The 21,326-nt window shown below is 38.2% G+C and overlaps 2 protein-coding genes across 6 annotated transcripts in view; one reads left to right on the plus strand and one right to left on the minus strand.

Moving 5' to 3' along the window:
• Positions 1-5: 5 nt before the first annotated feature.
• LOC103130960 (uncharacterized protein C1orf43 homolog) lies at positions 6-3,742 on the minus strand. The gene is made up of 7 exons (XM_007542495.2): positions 3,409-3,742; positions 3,218-3,319; positions 3,037-3,145; positions 2,879-2,932; positions 1,478-1,644; positions 1,337-1,395; positions 6-569 (listed from the first exon to the last, which is right to left on the minus strand). Exons 1-7 carry the CDS (start codon positions 3,469-3,471, stop codon positions 362-364), a joined length of 762 nt encoding a protein of 253 aa, XP_007542557.1. The 5' UTR covers positions 3,472-3,742; the 3' UTR covers positions 6-361.
• A 1,368-nt stretch (positions 3,743-5,110) lies between these two features.
• Positions 5,111-21,326, plus strand: part of ubap2l (ubiquitin associated protein 2-like) — a 30,989-nt gene continuing 14,773 nt past the window's right edge. For 4 of the 5 annotated variants that reach the window (XM_007542496.2, XM_007542499.2, XM_007542498.2 and 1 more), the window contains exons 1-14: positions 5,111-5,209; positions 9,340-9,477; positions 10,150-10,227; positions 11,842-11,952; positions 13,917-14,091; positions 15,118-15,219; positions 15,320-15,365; positions 18,741-18,847; positions 18,930-18,971; positions 19,050-19,102; positions 19,884-19,969; positions 20,165-20,345; positions 20,568-20,766; positions 20,872-21,212. In XM_007542496.2, the coding sequence (XP_007542558.1) occupies positions 9,382-9,477; positions 10,150-10,227; positions 11,842-11,952; positions 13,917-14,091; positions 15,118-15,219; positions 15,320-15,365; positions 18,741-18,847; positions 18,930-18,971; positions 19,050-19,102; positions 19,884-19,969; positions 20,165-20,345; positions 20,568-20,766; positions 20,872-21,212 (1,617 nt within the window). In that variant the 5' untranslated portion in view covers positions 5,111-5,209; positions 9,340-9,381. Of the gene's footprint in view, positions 5,210-5,272; positions 5,402-9,339; positions 9,478-10,149; positions 10,228-11,841; positions 11,953-13,916; positions 14,092-15,117; positions 15,220-15,319; positions 15,366-18,740; positions 18,848-18,929; positions 18,972-19,049; positions 19,103-19,883; positions 19,970-20,164; positions 20,346-20,567; positions 20,767-20,871; positions 21,213-21,326 lie in introns of those variants that run through there. The other variant, XM_007542497.2, reaches the window with a different exon arrangement.

The following is a 21,326-nucleotide window of genomic DNA, read 5'->3' on the forward strand; positions in this document are numbered from 1 at the left end:
AATTAGATGTATGGTTGTTTTTATTTCTTTTCATCTTTAAGTCACATATAAACACATCTCAGATAAATACAAACCAAACAGCATCAATAAGTTATAAATTAAATATTTCACAGCTGTACAAACAATAAAAAACCCTAATATTTAGATTCACATTCAGGCTTTTGAAAAGAAATGTCAAATAATTTAAAATGAAATCTGTAGCAGGTTGGGTCTAGTTACCCATTAGGTCCAAAGTTTGCAAACATTTCTGAAGTGTGTGCACAAAAAGGCGATGCCTGGAAAAGTCCCAGTTTTTTTTGAGAACTTTAAAACACAACGTAGAAACACGCAGTCACAGGTTCTCCTTCCGAGCGTCTGAGTTTCACAGCGTGCTCTCCAGTGTGTTGTAGTTATCTTTGAAGCTTTTGAGCTCCAGAAAGTGTTTGGGCCTCTTGCTGCGCTGACCCGTGGAGGGCAGGTAGGTGACCTGGATGGTAGAGGGAGCGCCGCGGACTGGGGAGCCCGTTAGGTCTTTGGCCGCAGACTGGTGCTGCTGGTCCAAACTGGTGCTGCTGGAGTAGGCCTTCACTCTGGAGGAGAGGAGAGAGGGATGACTGTCGGTAAAACTGGTAAACTGGTAAAACAGCTCTAAGTGACATTAAACTAAAATTGATGCAAAAAAAAAAAAAGATTTCTAGCAGTTCTAAGGCTATGTTTGCACATCTTGATCTTGTTTTTGTTTCTTTAGCGTTTCCATTCATACTACTAATTTAACCCGACCGCAACAAGACTTCTGGTAAAGTGTTTACATTCCCAAAACGACCTTCATGCACAAAAGAAAAAAGTTGAGGTCACAGCGGCACTTTGCTTCAGATTGTTGTTTAAAAAGAGAAAAGAAAAAAAAAAGCACAACTAATATCAACGGCTTTTTGTGGAGCATTCACTGCAACTTCTGTAGAGAAATCTGTTTGGATGTGTAGTCAGAGCCAGGAGTGATGGGATCGTGATGTGATGTGCTTCAAATTCATCTGGATTTATCTTTTTCTGGAGCAGAATTATGACGCAAGTGTCACATTAATGATATAAAAGCTGCATAAAGCGCAACATGACCGTTCAGACAGAAGACGTTTTGAAAACAATCAAATATGTATCCAAATTAGTTGGAACTTCAACTAGGGAGGTGGAACTTCACCAGATCTCCGGTGAGGTGAAGAGATGAGAACTTAGCCTAAACACAGCTGGGAAGCTGTTCAGTTCTCTCCCTGTCAGCATGAATAATGTGATCTAAAGTACTTGTTCCAACAGTGTTACTTAAACTTAATAGTTTTCAAGTCTGGACCGGCATGGCAGCACTTACACGTCAACCAGTTCATCGAGAGCTTGTCGGTACTCCAGAAACTCTGCCTCGCCAAACGCCTGTCACACAGCAAGAGGAAAGTTAGCGAGCTTCCCTCTACTTTTAGCCAGAGGGGGTAAATTTAACTGGTCCTTCGCCTACCCCGGTTCCGTGGCGAGCGCTGTCGTAGCCTTCAAGCAAGCGATCGATGAGCGCGCTGCGGCTGCTCTTGATCAAAGAGTGGGAATTGCGCAGCTCCACCAGCCAGTTCCTGAAGCTGCGGCCAGTAAATGCGCTCGGAGTGCCGCTTATCTCCTGAACGGGAATCCCTAAAAAGGGAAACCAAAATATTAAAGAAGTGAACCTGTTAAAAAAATGAACGACTGCTCTGTAAGTTTGACTAAATCAGTGCTGTACTTAAAAAAATGTCCTAAGTTATTAGCAGCACATCAAAACAAAACAAAGAGCGCTCTATGGACTTGTTTCTCTTCAAAAGGTATCAGGAACTCCAGTGCTATTTATTCTTTATGTTCATTACGTCACCAGTTTTATCATTTCTGTTGATGTTAACATCTCTTTGGTTATTCAAATGTTCATAATTACGTCCTTTTTATTTACATGAAAGCAGAATGTTGGTGTTTCTGTATATTTTTTGTTTCCTAAAATTTACACAAAATAATCAGTTTGTTTTGCTAATCTGCTTTGAAAAATAAAGACATTCATTTATTTATAGAACTGAAACTGGATAGTCATTTAGCCTTTCAGTAGGTTAACTGTTTATATACAAGATGTGCTTAAATATTGGCAAAAATGGGGTAGTTCAAGTATTAACAGCAGAGTTACAAATAATTTTAGCACATGATTTTGCTGAAAACAGAAATATTCCCAAGTATAGTTTCTCCCTCCTCTCTGGATTAAATGCACTCAAGGTAAAGGTTGTGTGACACTATACTACTGCAATAAATAAAGACTTTACAGAGGAAGTCTGGAGGGAGCTGGGTTTGGGTAATATGTTTTCTTTTTGCATTTATCATATTTTACTTGACCTAAGATCAGAATCCTGCTAACTTCTTTGGGCATGTGACTTTTATCCACTAGTAAGCTAAAATACCAATTCCTTACACCTATGTGGATCTGGAGATTATTTCAACTGACCATTCTTTGATGTCTGCATGCAGCACTTTGATTGGCAAAGAAACTGTAGTGCCAGATGTGTGTATAAAAGACATGCCTCCAAAGATTAATATGCTCAGTTATCCACCTGCCATCTTTAACTATAAGGTTGAGTTGAATAGTTGAAAAATGATATAAAGTATGAGTGAAGATGTTATGATATAGATCTAAAATACTGGTATTTTATTTCTGATATTGATAAATTGACTTGTAACAGAATGTTGTAGGGTTTGGGGTTTTTTGCAGGTTTTCATGTGAAAATAAGTTTGCACTGTTGCCTTGCCGCAGAAGTAAATAATTTAAGGGGATTTCTGACACCTGTTGTAGAGAGAATGATGACAATATTGCTTTAATCTTAACCACCAACAGAAACTAAATGTTAAAACTCACCTGAGTCGCGAATAGCATCGAGGGCTTTCATTCGGTACAGATAGTTGTAGCAACCTTGGAGGGAGAGAGTTGGTTTGTTACATTAAAACTGGAAAATCGTAATTTTGCAGAGTGATAAAGGAAGCAAATAATAATAATAATAATAAAATAGGACTGACTCATCTGCGATCCCCTCCTGAGTCGGTCATCCCCCTCTGACAGGAGCCGAGGTTCGAAGCAGATCTCCTGGACCTTAGAAAGCTTGGAGTCGATGTTTTCCCTCAAGCCCTGTCAATAGATTCTTGTGTAAATGATAAAGTTAGAAGCACCAGATCCTAAAGGTGAGAAAAGTCCAGTTACCTTCGGTGCATTGTGACCAATAGGTGCGTGCGGTCCACGGCGGGATCTCATCGCAAACCGCATGATTTGCCTTTTCACAAAGATAAACAGCAGCACGAACACCTGCGCACAAAGCCAGACAAAGCTTTAGAGTTTAACAATATTACGCAACTGTTTTTTATAATGTTCCCTAGATACGGTAAGTGACTCACCAAGTTGCCATAAGCCATGACCAAAACAACATTGACCCCGGACAGAGGCGACGAATCTGCCATTCTGCCTGTAAACTTCAATAAATTCAACGATTGTGGCTACATTAGCTCGGTAGCTAAGGGTACGTTCAATAAAAAGCCGAATCCGGCCAACGCAGTATAAACCGCTTTATTACATGTCTGTATTTAAATAATTCTTCTATTTAAAAAAATATATATATTATACCGTAATAACGTAATCGCCCCTTTTCATAGTGTTTACTTCCAATACCGGTTTTACCTTGAGCTAGCTTTGAACTGACAGGATGACAACTACTGCGCAACACAGGATGGTGCAGTGCTGCCCCCTCCTGGTGAGGAGTGGCGATCAAGGCAGCACACAAATAAAACATCAAGGAAGCGATTTGATTCATCTCTGAGTACAAAGCTTTGGACAAAGTTCAAATAAATTCTTCACATCACACTTTCATATTTTTCCGGGGATTATTATCTATTTATTTGATTATCTTCAATGTAGACCTTCAAATGTTTCTCAAAAAACAACAGAGATATTAAAGTAATCAAACTCTACTTTAGCATACACTTAAAGCATTTATGTTGTTATTATTATTATTATTATTATTATTATTATTATTATTATTATTATTATTATTAGTAGTAGTAGTAGTAGTAGTAGTAGTAGTAGTGGTGGTGGTGGTGGTGGTGGTGGTGGTATTATATATGTAACAATTTAAAATGGTAATACTGCAACTGCTGCATCGTGTAAATTGCTGCATAATAATGCCACGGCTAATAATAATAGCAATAATAATAGTGGGATTTAAAAATCATATCGTATGGAAACCCCAAAGTTCCACGCAGAGGCGATCCTGGGCAAACAACCGGAGACCAAGACAAACAAAATATATTAAGTAATGACAGAACACAGTTTGCGCCACAACTATTTTGTAGCTATCTGTACTCTATAGTCCATATGACAGACAAGTCAAGTATCAGAAATCTAGATTTCGATTGAATAAAGTATGGACACCTAGATGTTTTTCTTTTTTCTACAAACTTCTGTTCCCTTTTAAAACTGCAAAAACTTTGAAGGATGAATTGATACAACACCATAACAATGACAAGCTTGCAAATAAAAATATTTAAACTATAAATCTACAAATATGTTAGGCACATTGGGAACCCCACATTGCGTGATTTTCCTGTTCTACTTATTTACAAATGCTTAAAATTCCTGATCGTTATATTTTTCCAGATTAGATGTACCCTGTTATTATTTGGGGAACCTTTCATTTAGTCAATAATAGCTATTATAATAGCTGATTGTAGATTTGTGCATCTGTTTGGTTGTTTGTTATTTTGTTGTTTTTGTTTTACTTGGACCTTGAGTTTGAAATAAAGTTTGCATCTATCTAATAAGTCCTCCATTTCTAAACACATATTCCATACTTTACGAATACATAACAATGAGACATAAGTACTCTCCAAAAAAGATGAGTTAGTTTCTTTTTAAATTGTTTCTTTAATTGTTTTCACCTTCTTGTGTACCTGTGTTAGAGTAATCTGGGGATTGTTTTTGATTTCCACAGTGAGGAGGACACACGCCAGCTGCAGTTTGTTTCTTCCACCCTGTCGCCTCCTGTGTTGTGCATCAACATCTTCAGCATGTCACAACTCGGTTGATGATATCTAACTACATATCCGAAAGTGATCACGTGGTGTGGCTCCTGTTTCCTCGAAGCGGCTCTGTGAAAAACCACGTGACGCAGTTCTCCGTAGCGTCAGAGTGGAAAAGAAACAGGTAAATTCAGCCTCTCGTTTATTGTCTGTGGGCTTGTTGGCTCGGGTTTTTTTTTTTTTTTGTATATACATTTCCTTTAATTTGTTCTACAAAAGTTCAAGAATTACACACAGCCCTGAATCCGAACAGTAGTTCGACAGCGAGACATCTTGTCGGCTGTAGCTGTGTGTAATATATTGAGCCGGGTTTCTGGTCAGTATCGCCTGTTATTTATTTCCATCTTAGCGGCCTGCAGGCCTGCCTTCAGCCCCGGTGTTTTCCTAGTAGACAGTCCGGGTTTGGGGTTACACCGGAGGGACACTGGTTGTAAACGTTGTAGTGCACAAACTGCTAACCTAGCTAAAGTTACAGTTCGCCGAAACAAACGACATTACTTAGCATAGCTTCAAGTTATTAGCAATACTCTTATAGCAACAGGGCGTATTTTTTGTTTGTTTCTTTCTTCATCTGTGAAAGCTTCGCTGCTCGTTAAACAGGTGGTGAGCTAATTAACCTGTTGGCTATGCAGTGAACTAAAGCCATCCCCGGTATTGCTGCTTTCTCCTGGCAGCTTTCTGAAGCTGTGTTAGCTCGTTAGCTGGTAAAGTTAGCCTCGTTGTCGCCATGAGGTGAAGCTGTGAGAAGCGGAAGCCCACCGAGACTTCAGAGCTGGATGTTTTCTTTCAACGATTAGCTGCTGGGCTAACTGGTTGACCATGTGGCTGGCTTATCGAAGTGACATATAATTGTATATGCGACGGGCCCTGGCTACTGGTTTGCTGTTATGGGCTTGTCAAAGCACGGCTTTTACGTAACCTGAGCAAGATTAAGTAGTCACCTAACCTAACATAGGTTGGATAACCATTTCCTTATGACGAATATCTGCTTGGCTATGTTTTAGTTAGTGTTTGCATTTTTTTTTTCTTTTGCTGCATGGCCAATTAAGCCCAGCTCTCTAATCAAAGGACTTTTAAAAGCTCATATTGCTCTTGGGATTGCTTCCCCTCCCTGGATGCATATGGGCAAAAAATGGGAGAGAACTGCAAATGCGTATAAAGTAGGGTTGTAACGATACATAAAACCCTCAAAACGAGACACGTCATTGAGTTCACGAGAACGAGACGGGATTAGATTTTAATATTACTTTAAAAGAAACTTCAAAGATCAAATTTATGCTGCATGAAGGCCTTTGTTCTGCCTCTTTATAGATTTTTGCCACAATCTCAACAAACTGTACGTCTTTTTCTGATTTCTTTTTATCTCTTTAGGCCTTAGGTTAGTGCTTAAACTGTGCATGCTCTGCAGTACTTTTCCCAGTTGCTATTGGTAGCGTTTGCTGTGATTGTAACGCCCAGCAACTCTTTGTCTCCTTCAGCAACTGAACAACAGCTCGTTTCTTGTTACTCTGTCAATTATCTTTTTTACTGGAAAGCCCAAAAATACTGCCAAACAGATTTAAGAGTAGTTGGAGCATCTTCTTTTGCAGCTCTACCATGATGACTGCAACTAGCAGGTGCTCCTGAGATACCAGTCACCTCAAGGAGAAATATCATCATCATTCTTCTAGAATAAAGCTAACATCTCTATCCTGTTTTATGGATCCTGTTGTCCTCCAAAGACCAAATTGAGGTTGTTTAATTTTTTCAAGAATTTCCAGACCCAGATTTGGAAACGGTGTCTTTTGTGGTTGGCTTTTATCCCAATTCTCCCAGTGAGTGATCCTGCAGACTCCCCTCTGGGTGTTGAAGCTTAACCCTGACCCTTTGAAAGAACACATTAGATTAAGTTATTATTGAAGATGCACAGGTGTTTCTGGGCCAATGCACATTTATGGTTTGCTTGAAATCTTTCCTAATTATTAGACTTTATTTTTTATTATTCTCAACAAAGACAAAAAGGAAATTGTTGCATATTCTTCTATTAGCATGAGTTTATCTGAAAATCAGCAAAAATATAAAACTTTTTTTCTCTATATATTTTCTAAACATGGACTTATCAGGCTTTAATAAAATTATTTTTACCTTTAATTATTTTAAAGATCAGGCAATATACTTATTGACCAACAACTTAAGCCAAAATTTGGCATTTTTCAAATATCTCTGACTAGCATGGGCTTATTCTCCCAGTATGATGATGTTGATTTTAAATGTCACAATAATTTAATTTCTTAAATTTCCAAGTGAAAAACGCAGTAGTCTCTCCAGGGTAAATATTCCAGTAAGTTTTTTCTAGTATTGCCATATTGACAAACCTTTTACAACAGTAATATAACAGGACTTTATAACTTTGTCATAAAAACAAAGAGAAAATGAAACATTGCATTGTAGCATGGCTGAAGGAGCTAACTGACTTAAATGTTCAACTTTCACTCAGAAGTTGAAATTTGCATGTTGGTCTGGTCACTAAGTTTATAAATTAGAAAATTAAAAGGATTTTAAACTTGAAATGATGACATTCCCAGATCCAAGTTCCAAATTTAGTTAAACTGATCATATTACATGAAGCCACCAGGATTTCTTTTGATAGTTTTCTTCACAGCTCCCCTCTTTTGAGAAGTTTTCGATGAGCAAACTTGGATCTTTGTGTGAGTAATAAAAGGTTGCCCAAGTACGACATGGATGCAAGAAGAGCTAAATTATTTTATTTAACACAGAAAAGCAACAAAAAATGTTGTGTAAAAAAAAAAAAAAAAGTAGAAAGTGGTAAAGTTTTGGTCTCTGGGCCAAAAAAAAAAAAATACTGATAGAAAAACAAAATCAGCTGATTGAAGTTAAAAATAAGTGAAGAGGGATATTTTTTTTTCAGCCTTCATCCTCAAGGCACATTACCCTGCATGCTGTGCTTCAGATCTGTTTCTGCTTCAGCAAAAGTTATTTCAACTAATGGCTGATTAACAAGCTTTTGTACAGCTGCAGTCGCCTCAATCAGGAAGAAACGTAAAACGAGCAGCGCAGTGTTCCTGGAGAACCTCGATTTCTAAACAATATTGCTTTGTGATTTGACCTCTGAATCAAGAAAAAGAGATTTAATTATTTTGATGAATTTACTTTTGTTTTTCCAACGTTCCTTTATATTGACACATAAAGCACTTTTAAATCTATCCCTGCTTTAAAATTCCTAATGTATTTTAATATCTAAATATATTTTGTTTAGAGTTCATAATCCATTTAATTTGTCTTTGGTTTGTTTGTTTTTTTGGATATTTAAAATGTCTTCCAGTTCTAGTGTTAAAAGTTAATTACTTATCTTTCAGAGTGTACTGGCATTATTATGACATTTCTTAATGCTATTAACAATGGTCTCAAAATGATACTATTGTTTATCACAATAATTTCTGGGACAATTTATCACCCAGCAAAATTTAAAAGCTGATATACGCCTGCATAGTTCTTTGAAATACTTTTAAGGACTGCATGAAAAAGTAAATATAACGAATCAGTGAGTAGATCAGTGGCTAATTTCACCTCTGATCTGTGGTTGGTAGATCAGATACTAAAGATATTCGTATTTATGTTTCTTCTCATTAAATTAAAAATTCAGATTTCCCACTACAGTCTACGAATGCATATCCAGCAGCTTCTACTTTGTTGCTCTTTTTGAGTTTAATAAAAACTTGATGTGCAAAATGAATTTCTGTTTGAGTCTAAACTACAATCTCTATCTACAAAAAAACCTTCAGCACATTTTTTCTTTCATGAGTTGTAGTCCTTTGAAAAAGAGTCCGAGTCATTCAAAATCTGAACAAGCAACTCAGACCTAAAGCAATCATAAATATGTATTGACCACAAAAATCTGATGAGTGCATCTCAGCAAAAATGCAAATTTTTCATCTATGTAGTAAGACTTCTGTTTCCGGTCCCAGCACATGAAAGCATTAATAAAACAACGATGGTAATTGACAGCGATTGTAGTCTGTGTAAGAGAGAAAAGACAAATGTTTTGTACGTTTTATTTTTGACCATAAAATGTTGCAGATCTGAAAGTTTATATGCAGAAGGTTCTGTGTGGCGCTGCGACCAGTATACAAAGGCTTTACTTCTTGTTCAGGTCAACTGACCGACAAGGTTAAGGTTTTTTTTATTGTTTTCTTGTGTGTATATGTAAGTTTCGTAAAGTTCTGCTACACCCTTTTCCTTTCCTTATCTCCTCAGGTGTTATTCCTTTGTAAATACTGTTATTTGTATATACTGTAAATGATGACGTCCATGGGCGGGAACCGAGCCCGGGGCAGCTGGGAGCCGACACAGGGCCAAACACAGAGCCAGACACAGCACAAGCAGAGGCCTCAGGTACGCATTTAGAGACCTGCAGAGTTTGTTCACACTCCAACAAACTATTGGACTGGGATTATTTAGATAAAGAATCTGCTTGATGATTTAAACCTGAGTACTGAAGACAAAACGTTAAGTTGGAGGTAGAACTAGTTACCAATATGCAAAGAATACTTTTTGTTTGTCTCAATAAATAAACTTTTACTTGAAAATTGAGTGGAAGAAAAAAGTCTATTAAGGAGTTGTATCTTACTGTTTATGGTGTTCTCAGGGACATAAGAAAATCTGAGAGTTTTTCTTGTAAGTTTTGTTATTTAGGTAAATATCTTCTCAGAGGTTTAAATGCTGAGTTTATTCTCAGCATTTAAATTGATGTTTATGTGTAAAACATACAAACTGACACTAATTAGTTAAATAAGAGACTGTACCTTTTGAGAACTTTCCAGTTTTTAACTTGATGTTAAAATAGATTTTTCCTGTTAGTTTCTTATGTTTGGCCCTTAAAGTCAAACAGCAGCAGATTACAACAAAATTTAAGTAGCTTTTAGCTTCATTGCTTGTATTTGTACCTGGAGGCTTCATGAGAAGTTGTATATAAATTACGTCTGTTTCAACGAGAATGGAAATCTCCTGTCGGTTGGATGCAAATGGTGGACACCTTTCTCTCTTTTTTTTTTTTTTTTCTGACAGGCCACCGCAGAGCAGATCCGACTCGCGCAGATGATTTCAGACCACAACGACGCAGACTTTGAAGAGAAGGTTAAACAGGTGAGCCTTTTTTATATCGCATTGTTTTATTACTGCCTTGTTTTACTGACCTGCACTGTATCTGCAGTTTGCATGTCAGTCAGTTTGCATAACAATCCAGTGATCTTCTCTGTTTTTACTTTGTTGTTCCTAGTAGCAATATAAGCATTTATTTTTTTCCTTTCCCATTCTACAAAATCCAAAACTTTACTCCATTAGTGTTATTGTTGGAATCATTTAAAAAGGAGGTCTGAAATTTCTTTAAGGGACAGAAATAGTTTTTTTTTTTTTTCCTCCACCAAATCAGCTCTGATGGTGTGCTCACACCAAACCCGTTTCAAAAAAGCGCCTGACGCTTCAAGTTTACTCGTGTGTGCGCTTTGAGGTCAGACTCTGACATTTTGCTCTAGACGAGATTCGGATGCGTCAAAATTGCTCTTGGTGTATGCCAAGGAGTGACATGAGTCCCTCAAACTTTTCCACATGTCCTGCATATTTCGTCCAAATAAATACGTTTATTTAACATCTATTTAAGGAAACATTAAATAACGTTTTTTGCTGGATGCATTTGGGTAGCTCGAGTACGGGGAAATATTTTCAAATAGTAAAAGTTATAACTTATTGACATTCCGACTTCCTTGTTGATCCTTTTCCATCCAAGGTCCTTTCTATTCCCGTCTCTGCAGTCATAACTTTCTTAGTAGGAGATTATTGGACGAGAGCAAACGGTTAACTTCCATAGTTGATTTTTTTTCTGAGATCCCGTCGGAAAATGCACCACTACGTGTTGGTTGACATGTCGCGTCGAGTTGCGGAAGATCAGATTTTTCAACCAGCGAAAGGCCCAAAAGTTTTCAAATCGCGCAGTCCGTGAAGCGCCCTTGACGCTCCTCCACATAGACTTTGAGTCTAAATCAGATGCACCTGGCGCTCAAAATCCGTTTGGTGTGAACACACCATAAGACAGCTTCTAGAAATTGGTTCTGTGAAAAGTAAAAATACAGCTCAGTTCCCAATTTTTTTTTTCTTTTTTTCTTTTTAGAGGGTAACAGTGTGAAGAGGCACTTTTCTTGCAAATTTCATATCTTAATTTGACCATTTTTTATATAAAGGTAATTTTAAACCTTATTATTTATCTGAGCTGCATTGCTGACTATAAATCCATATTTACTGTTGGGGCTGCAGGCAGCAACTGTATGCGTCTTTTATTTCTTTTGGTCACGTGTCTTTTCTCAGCATTTTATGCATTCCACATGGAGAAGCTGCCAGAGCAGTTTTGCTCCAAAAGCGAAACCTCAAGAATGAATCCTAACTGTGTTGTTGACTTTATTAAATATAGATTTTAGACTTCATGCATCACATGGTTTTTAGGAAAAGTTATTAACGTTGCCTGGAGTTATTTAGCCTGACGGTGTTTATGAATGGAGCTACAAGTGGACCTTCGTGAGAAGAGATATTGTCACAAACACTTTAAATCAGCAGCAGCATCTTCTCTGTTAGACTTTCATTGCAGTATCTATATAAGAACCTACTATTTCACTTTGTTTTGACGTTCTCTTAACAAGAACCGTGACTTGCAGAAACCTAAGCGTTGGCTCATCTCTGTGTCTCATTGTTGCACCGCTTCTCTCTCAGCTGGTTGACATCACAGGCAAGGACCAGGATGAGTCCATGATCGCGCTGCACGACTGCAACGGGGACGTCAACAGAGCTATTAACGTGTTGCTGGAGGGCAGCCCGGACACTGTGAGTATGCTCTCTGTTTAAGACGCGGCCTCTGGAGAAATCAGTGCCACCCAGGCTTAAACCGCACTTGGTGGGGGAAATTTACTTATCATTTCTCTTTTGCAGCGCAGCTTGCAGAAGTAGGCAGATATTCCACTTTTTATGAAGAATTGTCGTTAGAAAGGGATGCATAGAAAGGTTGTCTAAAGACATTTTTTCCCCTTTCTAGTTTGTTGTTGCTGATCTTTGGAAAAAAACAAGTCTTCATATCTTTTGGTATAATTTGTCTTAAGTGCTGAATGCCAGAGTTTATAGACAGTGAATGTTTTCCAGATTAGATCTGAAAAAGAAAATGGTGTGAAATAATTGTAGTTCCATTAGGGCAGCAACTACCAATTATTTTAGTAATCGATTATTCAGACTGTCAATCAGATAAAAAAGTTTTTCATTTAACTACATTAGCCTTTTCATACAGCATTAGAAATATTAAAAAATGCAAATAAACTCCCTTAAATATATCATTGCCTAAAATGCAATGATATGCAATGATGCACCATTCCTTTAGTGAATGTTTGTGGTAGAACATATTTAGTTTTTAATTTTCCTTAAATGCAAAATGTATATATTTTGTACAGTCAATTACTGCTCTGACTGCGTAGTTTTTTTTTCCAGCAATTGGCTTTTATACTCCATTTAATGATTATTTCAATAATCGATTCATCAAAATTAATCTAATTATTTCAGCCTTTGACTTAATTCCTTGCCTGTTATCTAGAATCAGGGTGGCCAAGTCCAATCCACTCGAGAGCTACTGTCCTGCATCCAATCTCCAACACGCTTAAATCACTGCCACCAGGTTTCTGCACAGCTGAATCTGCTGCTTCATGCTGTTTCGACTGGATTAGTCCACAATGGAAAGTTGTTTCCTAAAAGGGATTGTCTGTATCACCTGCGTCTGGAAACAAATTCAGACTGTTTCCAGAAATTATTTCGTCCACGTAGAGACAAAAAGAAGCAGAAATGATGTTTTCTCTCCTCCAGGCCTGTAGGTGGCGCTTAACATGGCGTGTGGGACATGCGCATCGAGACTCCACATTTTGTAGAAGTTTTTGCAGAACATTTACATGAAATCAACCGTTGTTTTTGTCACCTATGACGCATTTGGTGTCATCAGTCAGATTAGAGTTTCATTCCACAGTTTTAAACTTATTTCACAAATTTTTGCATGAACAAGATATTATACTCTGCAACCAGTTTCTAAAAAATGTTTTGTCTGCTAAAAAAATTAAGGACTTTCCTGTTTTAGAAGAAATTGTTGTAGCTCTTGAGTTCTTGTTTCCATCCACCGACTCACTTTTTCATCAGTTTTTGTCAATTTTTCCATCTGTCTGTCCATTTTTTATGTCTGTTCTTGTTTCTTTTAGTCTGCTAATCAATATCCATCTGTTCATCCTTTTTCATTATTGTATCCCTTTTCCAGCTGTCCATTCATCAATTTTTCCAGTTTTTTATTTCTGTTTTTGAAAGCGTAAACGCTCAGGAATGCATTAATCAAACATTTCATGTTTGATAAATGCTCAAAACGTTGAAATTGGGCTTGAAATGCGATATAAAGATAATCCCAAATAACTGCACAGACATTCCTAGCTGAATATAAACAGAAACTGAAACCGTAAAGTAGTGGAAATGCATCAGAATAACCTCAGTTTAATTGTAGAGTCATTAAGGAGCAATTTCTTCTTGCTTAAGTGAAAGGATCAGCAGCCAGTGTTGGCCCACGTAATTGAAGATCTGCCATTGGCGACAAAAACAGAAGTGTTATTCAACCCTGCATCATTCATTTAGATTTATTCTTCCACTAAAAACGTTTATCCACCAGCCGTGTGACCATCCGACCAGTTGTCCTGCAGTAAAGGCCAAGCACTCTGAATAAACCACAGATAACTTCAACACTAACTGGAAGGACCCTGTTTTAATTTCTCCAGGACTCCTGGGAAATGGTGGGGAAGAAGAAAGGAGTGTCTGGGCAGAAGGAAATCAGCCAGGCGGAAACCGGTGAGGAAGGAAAAGAGAACAGAGAGAAAGGCGGAGAGAAAGATGCTGCACGTCGTCGAGGTGGCGCTCCACGGAAAGGCCGCGGATCGAGCAGAGGACGAGAGTGTACGTTTATACTTTGCAAATTTAAACTTCTCTCTATAATTAATCACATTTATTCCCATGTTTCTGATTTGCTTTGTGATGGTTATAATTAGCTGTTTTTTAATGCGTTTTATGCTTTTCACAAATTTAAACAAACTGAACATGTTTAGTTTCTTAAATTTGTGAAACCAGGTATTTAGTAAATAATTCCAGCTGAAAGATAATGCACGAGGAATTGTCATTGTTGCAGTTCCTTGGAGAAATATTCTTACCCTACTTAACGTTTTCACATTTTTTATTCATTTTTAACCATGTAAGTGCATACAATCAAACATAACGGCTAGCTAGGGCAGGTAGCAGACAGTCACACTGAACATTTTCACATTTTGACGACATGAATGAGGTGGAAGAGGGAGAACATATGCGTTAAAAAATGTATTGCAAGTAAAAATGTTAAGCCATGGCCCTCATTTTTATTCAGCCCTTGCATAATTTTTTGCCCCCACACTTTGCTTTGTGTTGGTCTACCTCATAAGGTCCCAATAATATGCAAAGATGTGTAGCTTTGAGACGAAACTTGCTAAAAGTTCAAGGTGTATTGAGTGCTTTTGCAAGGCACTGTTCAATTTGTGTTAACATTAAAAATGAAGATGTAAACAAGTTTTTCCTTCCAGTAGTTGTTGGAAGCAAAATATTTCCCTCTGAGCTTTCTATTGACCATCTGACACTTTTCTGTCCAATCTTTTGTTCATATTTCCATCTTTTTCAGTCTTTAAATCAGTAATGTGCGCAGTTAAATATTTGCCCCTCTTGTTGGGATGCTCCTGATATTATACCGTCAGGTTGATACGAGAGACTGAAGCTGGCGAAATTGACTCAAACTTGTTTTTCATTTTGATTTCTTTTCTGATTTCTATAAATCATAAAAATCTCTTCTTTCTGCTAGCTTCCCAGTAATATGTGACTCAGTTTGAGGTCATTTTTCCTGGGGAATGTGTGCACTGCGGTGTTGTAATCCAATACCGGCCTTTCTCTGCATAATTGCAGTCCGTGGCCAGGAGAACGGCTTGGATGGAGGCAAAGCTGGAGTGGCTGGACGAGGAGCAGAGCGAGGCAGAAGAGGCAGGGGCAGAGGAAGGGCAACTGTTGGTAAGCAATCATCTAGAAAAAGTCATTTTTGTTCAGATGGTGCATCTGATGCTTTTCTTTCTGATAAAAGTTAAACATGCATCCGTTTTGTTTTCTCCAGGGGTAAACGCACGGCGAGGAGGCAGATTTTCGGCACAAGGCATGGGGTAAGGGAGCAATTGCCTTTTGTTACACTTTTACCTGTTGCCATAGTCACCAGAAAGCATGACCCCAGTCTATTGTTGGGCATTAATCGGAAGGTGGGGGAAAAACTTTATCCAATGAGAGAGAGCAGCCTGGGCTGAGCATTTCTACGGAGAGCATAGCGTCTAAAAAATCTCATTCTGAAAAAAAATCTGCATTTATCGCCATGTTTGCATTTTAGTTTCAGCGACTGGCTGATCTGTGTCACAGGATTGACAGAAGTATTTGTCTGTGATGGCATTCCTAACGGGTAGCATTGCACTGAATTTGGATTAAACGGGTATGAATAAAGCGGATGGCAATGTTTCCTTTTTCTTTTTTTTTTTTTTTTTTACATACTCACAGATCTTATGTTGTAAATCCTTTCAGAGTCTGCCTCAAATCTAGACTGTGGCTTTTGTGATTGAGGTCAGGAGCTGTGCGGTTCCTCCTCAGAAGCCTAAATCAAATTTTCTCTCTCACTGAAACCAAGCATTGAATTAGGACATGAAAGCCTGGGTAGCATTACAGCGAGTGTATGTTTATGTACAGTGTGCTGCCAGAGAGAAACCAGAACAATGTAACCCAAAGCTATTCAGTAATTTAGGGATTTGCTGCAAGAGGTTTAAGTGGTACAACAAACAATTACATAATGTCTCGCTAGATCTTCAGTCTGTATTCCAAGACATTGGAAAAGGCTCTACAGTTTTAGGCATATTTCACTTTTGTACTCATTATGAGGATATATATATATATATATATATATATATATATCATCCTTTTATAAGTTTTCTGTTTGTATTTGGGCTGTAACTCATGATAGCAAAATTAAACTCCATAAAATATGGGAAAAAAATGTATCTGGTACCAAATAGTAAAGCAGTGATTTCACAACGCAAATGTTTTTACGCCAGTTCATAAAATCGAGGAGAAATGTTGGCTTGGATACCTAACAAACTGACACCCTACCCAGAAATTTAAGTCGTCCTCAGCTACCACTTGTGGCAAACGATGTAATTGGAAAATGCTTAAATTCTGGTTGCATTCAGGTAGATATTCTGATATCTGATCAGCATTATTACTCTGATCTGCTGCAGATTGCATCAGTGCAACAACCATATTTGCATTAATGAGTTGAGCAGTGTTTTTGCAAAACATGGTAGTGAATGGAAGCAGCTGAAAGTCTCATTTCAACACTTAATCGGTGTAGGTTTTACTTGGGTAGATCTGCACTGCATGTATCTATGTGTAAGCTCTATTTAATTAGAAAACCTCTTGAATAATTAACCAATCATAACAAGCAAATCAAAATACTGCATCAACCAGCAGATATTACTAAACAAAACATTTTTATGTAGGAAAAAACTTGAAAACTTCATACAATAAATACTTTAAATTTCTACCCTGACAATATTTAATTATGCATACAAATATACTTATTCATCATTGTACATTTTAGGTAATATTTCTTCTAATTTACTTTACCTTTAAATGTTCCCAGCATTACGTAGCTTGTTTTCAGATCAATCTGCTAAATGTTTTATTGATTCTCTTTTTAAATACTCTGTCGTTGGTGTTTAAGTATCGCCAATAATGTCTTCCAGTAGTAGATAATTGCAGAGTCATATTTTTCAAATACCTTGTCAACTTTTAACATTTTCAATATGAAAACACAGGTTTTCTGGGGAAAACCTTGATTGTAATTATAAAGGGAAAAGTAGTTTCCTCTGTCACTCTTGGTTATCAAACTTTCTTACTACCTTTTTCTACTTGAGGTTTCACACAAGGGGCTTGGAAACCAACATTCTGGCTTGGATTTTATTTCTTAATTGGGGTGACCTGACCTCAAACCCTCCGTCTTTATCTATGTGAAACCTCCCCACGTTCCATCAGGAGTGGAAAAACGAGCTTCAAATGAACCTTAACTAAAACTACTCTCAAAATTGCACAGTAATCTTATTTTTTTTATTGCAAAATGACTCTAGTGACTGAAGTAAAAGCTGTACAGCTGATTCATCACCAAACCTCCGCTGTGTTTCAGTTTAGTTTAACTTTCAGTTGCTTTGGATGACTGCATCTGTTCCACAGTAGCTTTAAACGAGCCATGATGGAAAATAATCTGATCTCCAGTGGAAAACAAATATGTGACGTCCTAATCTGCTGCCTGTTTAATAAGAGAAAACTGAACGCCACAATCAAAAATTATTTTCTCTGTTTCTATATGTAGAAAACACTTGAAGTTCAACCACTGGTTTGTTTCCTTAAGACGAGAATGTGTCTTTGTTTGGAAGGATCTTATGCAGATAATGAAAGTGTTTTGACTAGTTTGACTTGTTGCTGTTGGTCATATCTCTAGTTTGCCCATGATGGGATTTTTCTCACTTTGCACAAATAAGACTTGCATCAGTAGAAGCTACAAGAACGCAGCATATTTTCTATATTTACTTCTGACTTTTTATTTACTCAGTCATAAAAAAAACATCTGATTTTCTGCTTTGACTTCATTGCAATGTTAGCAATTCACACCTAGGTGTAAAATCACAAATTTATATTATTTTAATGAGCTTTAAAGGTGACCTGCGGTGGAAAATTCACATCTTGTATGTTTTTGTACTTACTTTTGAGTTTCTACTGCTTCTAAAAACAACAGAAGTGCTTAAAAGAACCATACAGATGTTTTTTTTTTTAGCAATAAGTAATTTTTTGTTATCTGGAAAATGGGTCGTCTAAAAAACCTTCCAAATGTAACGCTACTAGTTGGCAGGCACTGCCAGTCACCTAGCAATCCCAGCGATGTTACGCCTGTTACCTAGCAACCCCAACAAAGTTCCTGCTGTTACCTAGCAACCTCAATGGAACTCCAGTGCGTTTGGTCAGCTGGTTTTACCACTGCATTCGCTGTACAACGGCTGCTGGAAAAGTAAAGTGTTTTGCTGTTGATTTACCATTCAGAAACCATTTACTGCATTCTTGTTGGTTATGCAGGAGGTTCTATTAATGCTTTTCAAAGATTAACAGTTGTATAATTGAGCATCTGTTTGCAGCCATTTTCACATGCGAGTGTAAACGTTGAATTATAAGCAGATTATCTGAATTTAAAGTGACAGGAGTCCCTAAAATATCTCATTCTGAAAGGAGTTCAAAATGGGCAGAAGTGACACTAAATTCTCATTTTCTAAGAATGGATTTTGTGTGGGGGAGAGAACATGTTTTGTATCGTCCATAGACCTATCCTAACCTGTTCAGAGGAGCATAGGTCACCTTTGAAGACTGAGCTGTTTCCTTTTTGTGCAGGCCTCTGCAGTTTTTTGCTGCCGATTTGTCTGCACATGTTCTTAACTTTTCTCTGTGTTTCCCAGAACTTTCAACCCTGCAGACTATGCTGAGCCAGCCCAGACAGAGGAAAACTATGGAGGAGGCAGTACCTGGAACAACACAGGAGGCGTGGAGTTAGAGGAGGGAGCAAGTAAGTACATTCAGTAAGAAAGGCCACAAATCAAAAATATTCTCTTTTTGATTGTTTTTCTAATTTTTGGAATATTCTGCAGGAGAGGGAACAAATTATCCACCTAAGTTTGACTCTGCTCCTGGTAAGGCTGTCTGTTCTCTTATTTTACATGAGCTTTTACTGTTTTAGAGGCATTGATTAAATTGTCTTTGGCTGACAGCTCCATGGAGACCTGCCACAGAGGAATGGGGCACCGAGGACTGGAATGAGGATGTGAGTGTTTCAGGAGTTGGCTGTTCACATTCTACAGTTTTTCAGAGAAACGCCTTGGCTTCATAGTTTGAACCTCATGAAAACCTGATATTTTAACAAGAACGTGGAAAATATTGAGATCCACTGATGTGCAAACAGGGAAAGTTAATTTCAGTGTTTTCAAGTTCTAGAAAAAGAAGTGTGTGTGAAAATGTTTGTTTCCATACTTGATTCCCACACTCTAAAAATGTATTATCCTTCTTTACTTTATTACTTTCTTTTGTTTTTCATGTTTTTATTTCCTTTTTAAGGCCTTCCTTCCTCCCTCTAGTGCTTCTTTTCTTCCCTGTGTTCTTCTTTTCCTCCTCATCTTTTGATGTTTTCTTCTGCCTTACCTTTATATCCTACCTCTGTTTTTGTCCCTCCTTTCATCTCTGTTGCCTTTCTCTCCTTTTATCCTTCCAAATTTCTTTTTTCTTTCCTTTTGTCTTTTGCTGCATCATCCCTTCATTCTTTTCCTTTTCTCCTTGTGGTTCTTCCTTTGTCACTTCCTTCCTTTCCATCTTTGTTCTTTGCATCCTTTTTCTTCTTTATTTTGTATCTTGTGCTATTTACCCGACTTTCCCCCTTTTTTTTCCCTCTCTCCTTCCTTCCAGTTTCAGTTTTTTTAGACTTCACATTTCATTTATTTCAAAATGAACACAAACCCCTGATAACTCTGGAAAGTTGGATCTGATAAATGTCATTTTTTAAAATTTACTTCCAAATGCAAACGGTCCAATCCTCCTCTTCTCTTCCTCAGCTGTCAGAGACCAAGATTTTTACAGCTTCCAACGTCTCATCGGTTCCTGCGCCTCAAGAGAATGTCACAATCACCAAAGGACAGAGGTTGGGTTTTATTTTAGATTATGTTTCCTTTTTTGTTTTTTAGATGTGTAAATAGTAGTTTTATTCTTGATTTTTTTTTTGCATCAAGTAATACATTAACCCATCGTTCCACTCTAAGTAAGAGATTCTTTGCTTAACGTAAACCTGACGAATATCAACATTCAAGCTTTAAACATGCTTTGTCACCTGCTGCAGGATTGACCTTGCGGTGCTGCTGGGGAAGACTCCCCCATCTTCATCCTCAGAGACAGAAAACGCCCACATGGAGGCCGCCCAGCCCTCCTCTCTGCCCCAGTCTCTGGTTTTTAGCAACTCCAAGCAAGGGGGGCCACTTTCCCAGACATCCTCCAGCGCCCCGTACTCCCAGCACAGCATGGTGAGACTCTGATAAAAACCCTGCAGTGATCAACATTTGGACGGCCGTAGGACCCCCATGTCTCAGGCTGTTTTCACAACTGATAGTAAAAAATCATTTCACGTGCCACAAATGGCCCCCAGGCCACATTTTGGACTCCCCTGGTCTGTGTTGTCATATTTCCAGGTATAACATATTAACAGTAATGTAACAACCTGATTTTATTGCCTTTATGCACTGCAGGCCAGCATGCTGGGTAAGGGATTTGGGGATGTGGGAGACCCTAAAGGAGGCACCACAGGAACTACTGGTTCCCAGTTCCTAGAGCAGTACAAGACCGCCCAGGCGCTGGCCCAGCTGGCAGCACAGCACTCCCAGGCTGGACCTCCCAACACAGCGCCTTCTTCCTGGGACAACAACCCCTCCACTCTGGGGCAGTATGGTGAGGATCAAACTAAGCTTTACTTTTCCTTAATTTAAATAAAAGTCACATTTAAGGTATTTTCTGATTTTAACTCTGTCATGTTTTGCCCTCGCTGTTGTGCAGAGATGAAAACTCAGTCAGAATCTGGGATCCACACACCCTTTACGAAGCGGCAGCCCTACCAAACTGCCACCCAGACCTCGTCCATGTTGGACGTTTTCCTGCAGGACAAAGGGCTGCCTCCACCTTCCTCTGTCTCCTCCTCCTCCTCCTTACCGCAACAAACCGCATCTTCACCGCACGCGGTGCCGCCGCCTGCGTCCTCTCTTCCCAAAATGGCCGCCGTCCCCTCTCTGGGTCAGCAGGTCTCCCCGAGTTCCTCAGACGCCCAGGGCTCCAGTCCACTGCCTTTACAGCAACACAAACTCAAACAGCAGAAGAAGAGAACTTCTATTTCCACAAAGGTAATATCTAATGTTTTTATTTAAACGGTAATAAATGAAGTCCTATAGTCGTGAATTCAAACTTTTCTTTTTAGTTCATTTGTGTTTTTATCTCAAAAGTGTGGTGCTGGAAAA

Source organism: Poecilia formosa, unplaced genomic scaffold (genome assembly GCF_000485575.1).
Source record: "Poecilia formosa unplaced genomic scaffold, Poecilia_formosa-5.1.2 Scaffold701, whole genome shotgun sequence".
Taxonomy (NCBI): domain Eukaryota; kingdom Metazoa; phylum Chordata; class Actinopteri; order Cyprinodontiformes; family Poeciliidae; genus Poecilia; species Poecilia formosa.

What these genes read in the sequence shown, in the direction of transcription:
- LOC103130960 (XM_007542495.2), bottom strand. Translation starts at nt 3,471, where the DNA reads ATGGCAGATTCGTCGCCTCTGTCCGGGGTCAATGTTGTTTTGGTCATG. An exon ending in CGATGCTATTCGCGACTCAG is followed by an intron (nt 1,645 to 2,878) that starts GTGAGTTTTAAC and finishes TTCCCTTTTTAG; the next exon opens with GGATTCCCGTTCAGGAGATA. An exon ending in CTCGATGAACTGGTTGACGT is followed by an intron (nt 570 to 1,336) that starts GTAAGTGCTGCC and finishes CCTCTCCTCCAG; the next exon opens with AGTGAAGGCCTACTCCAGCA.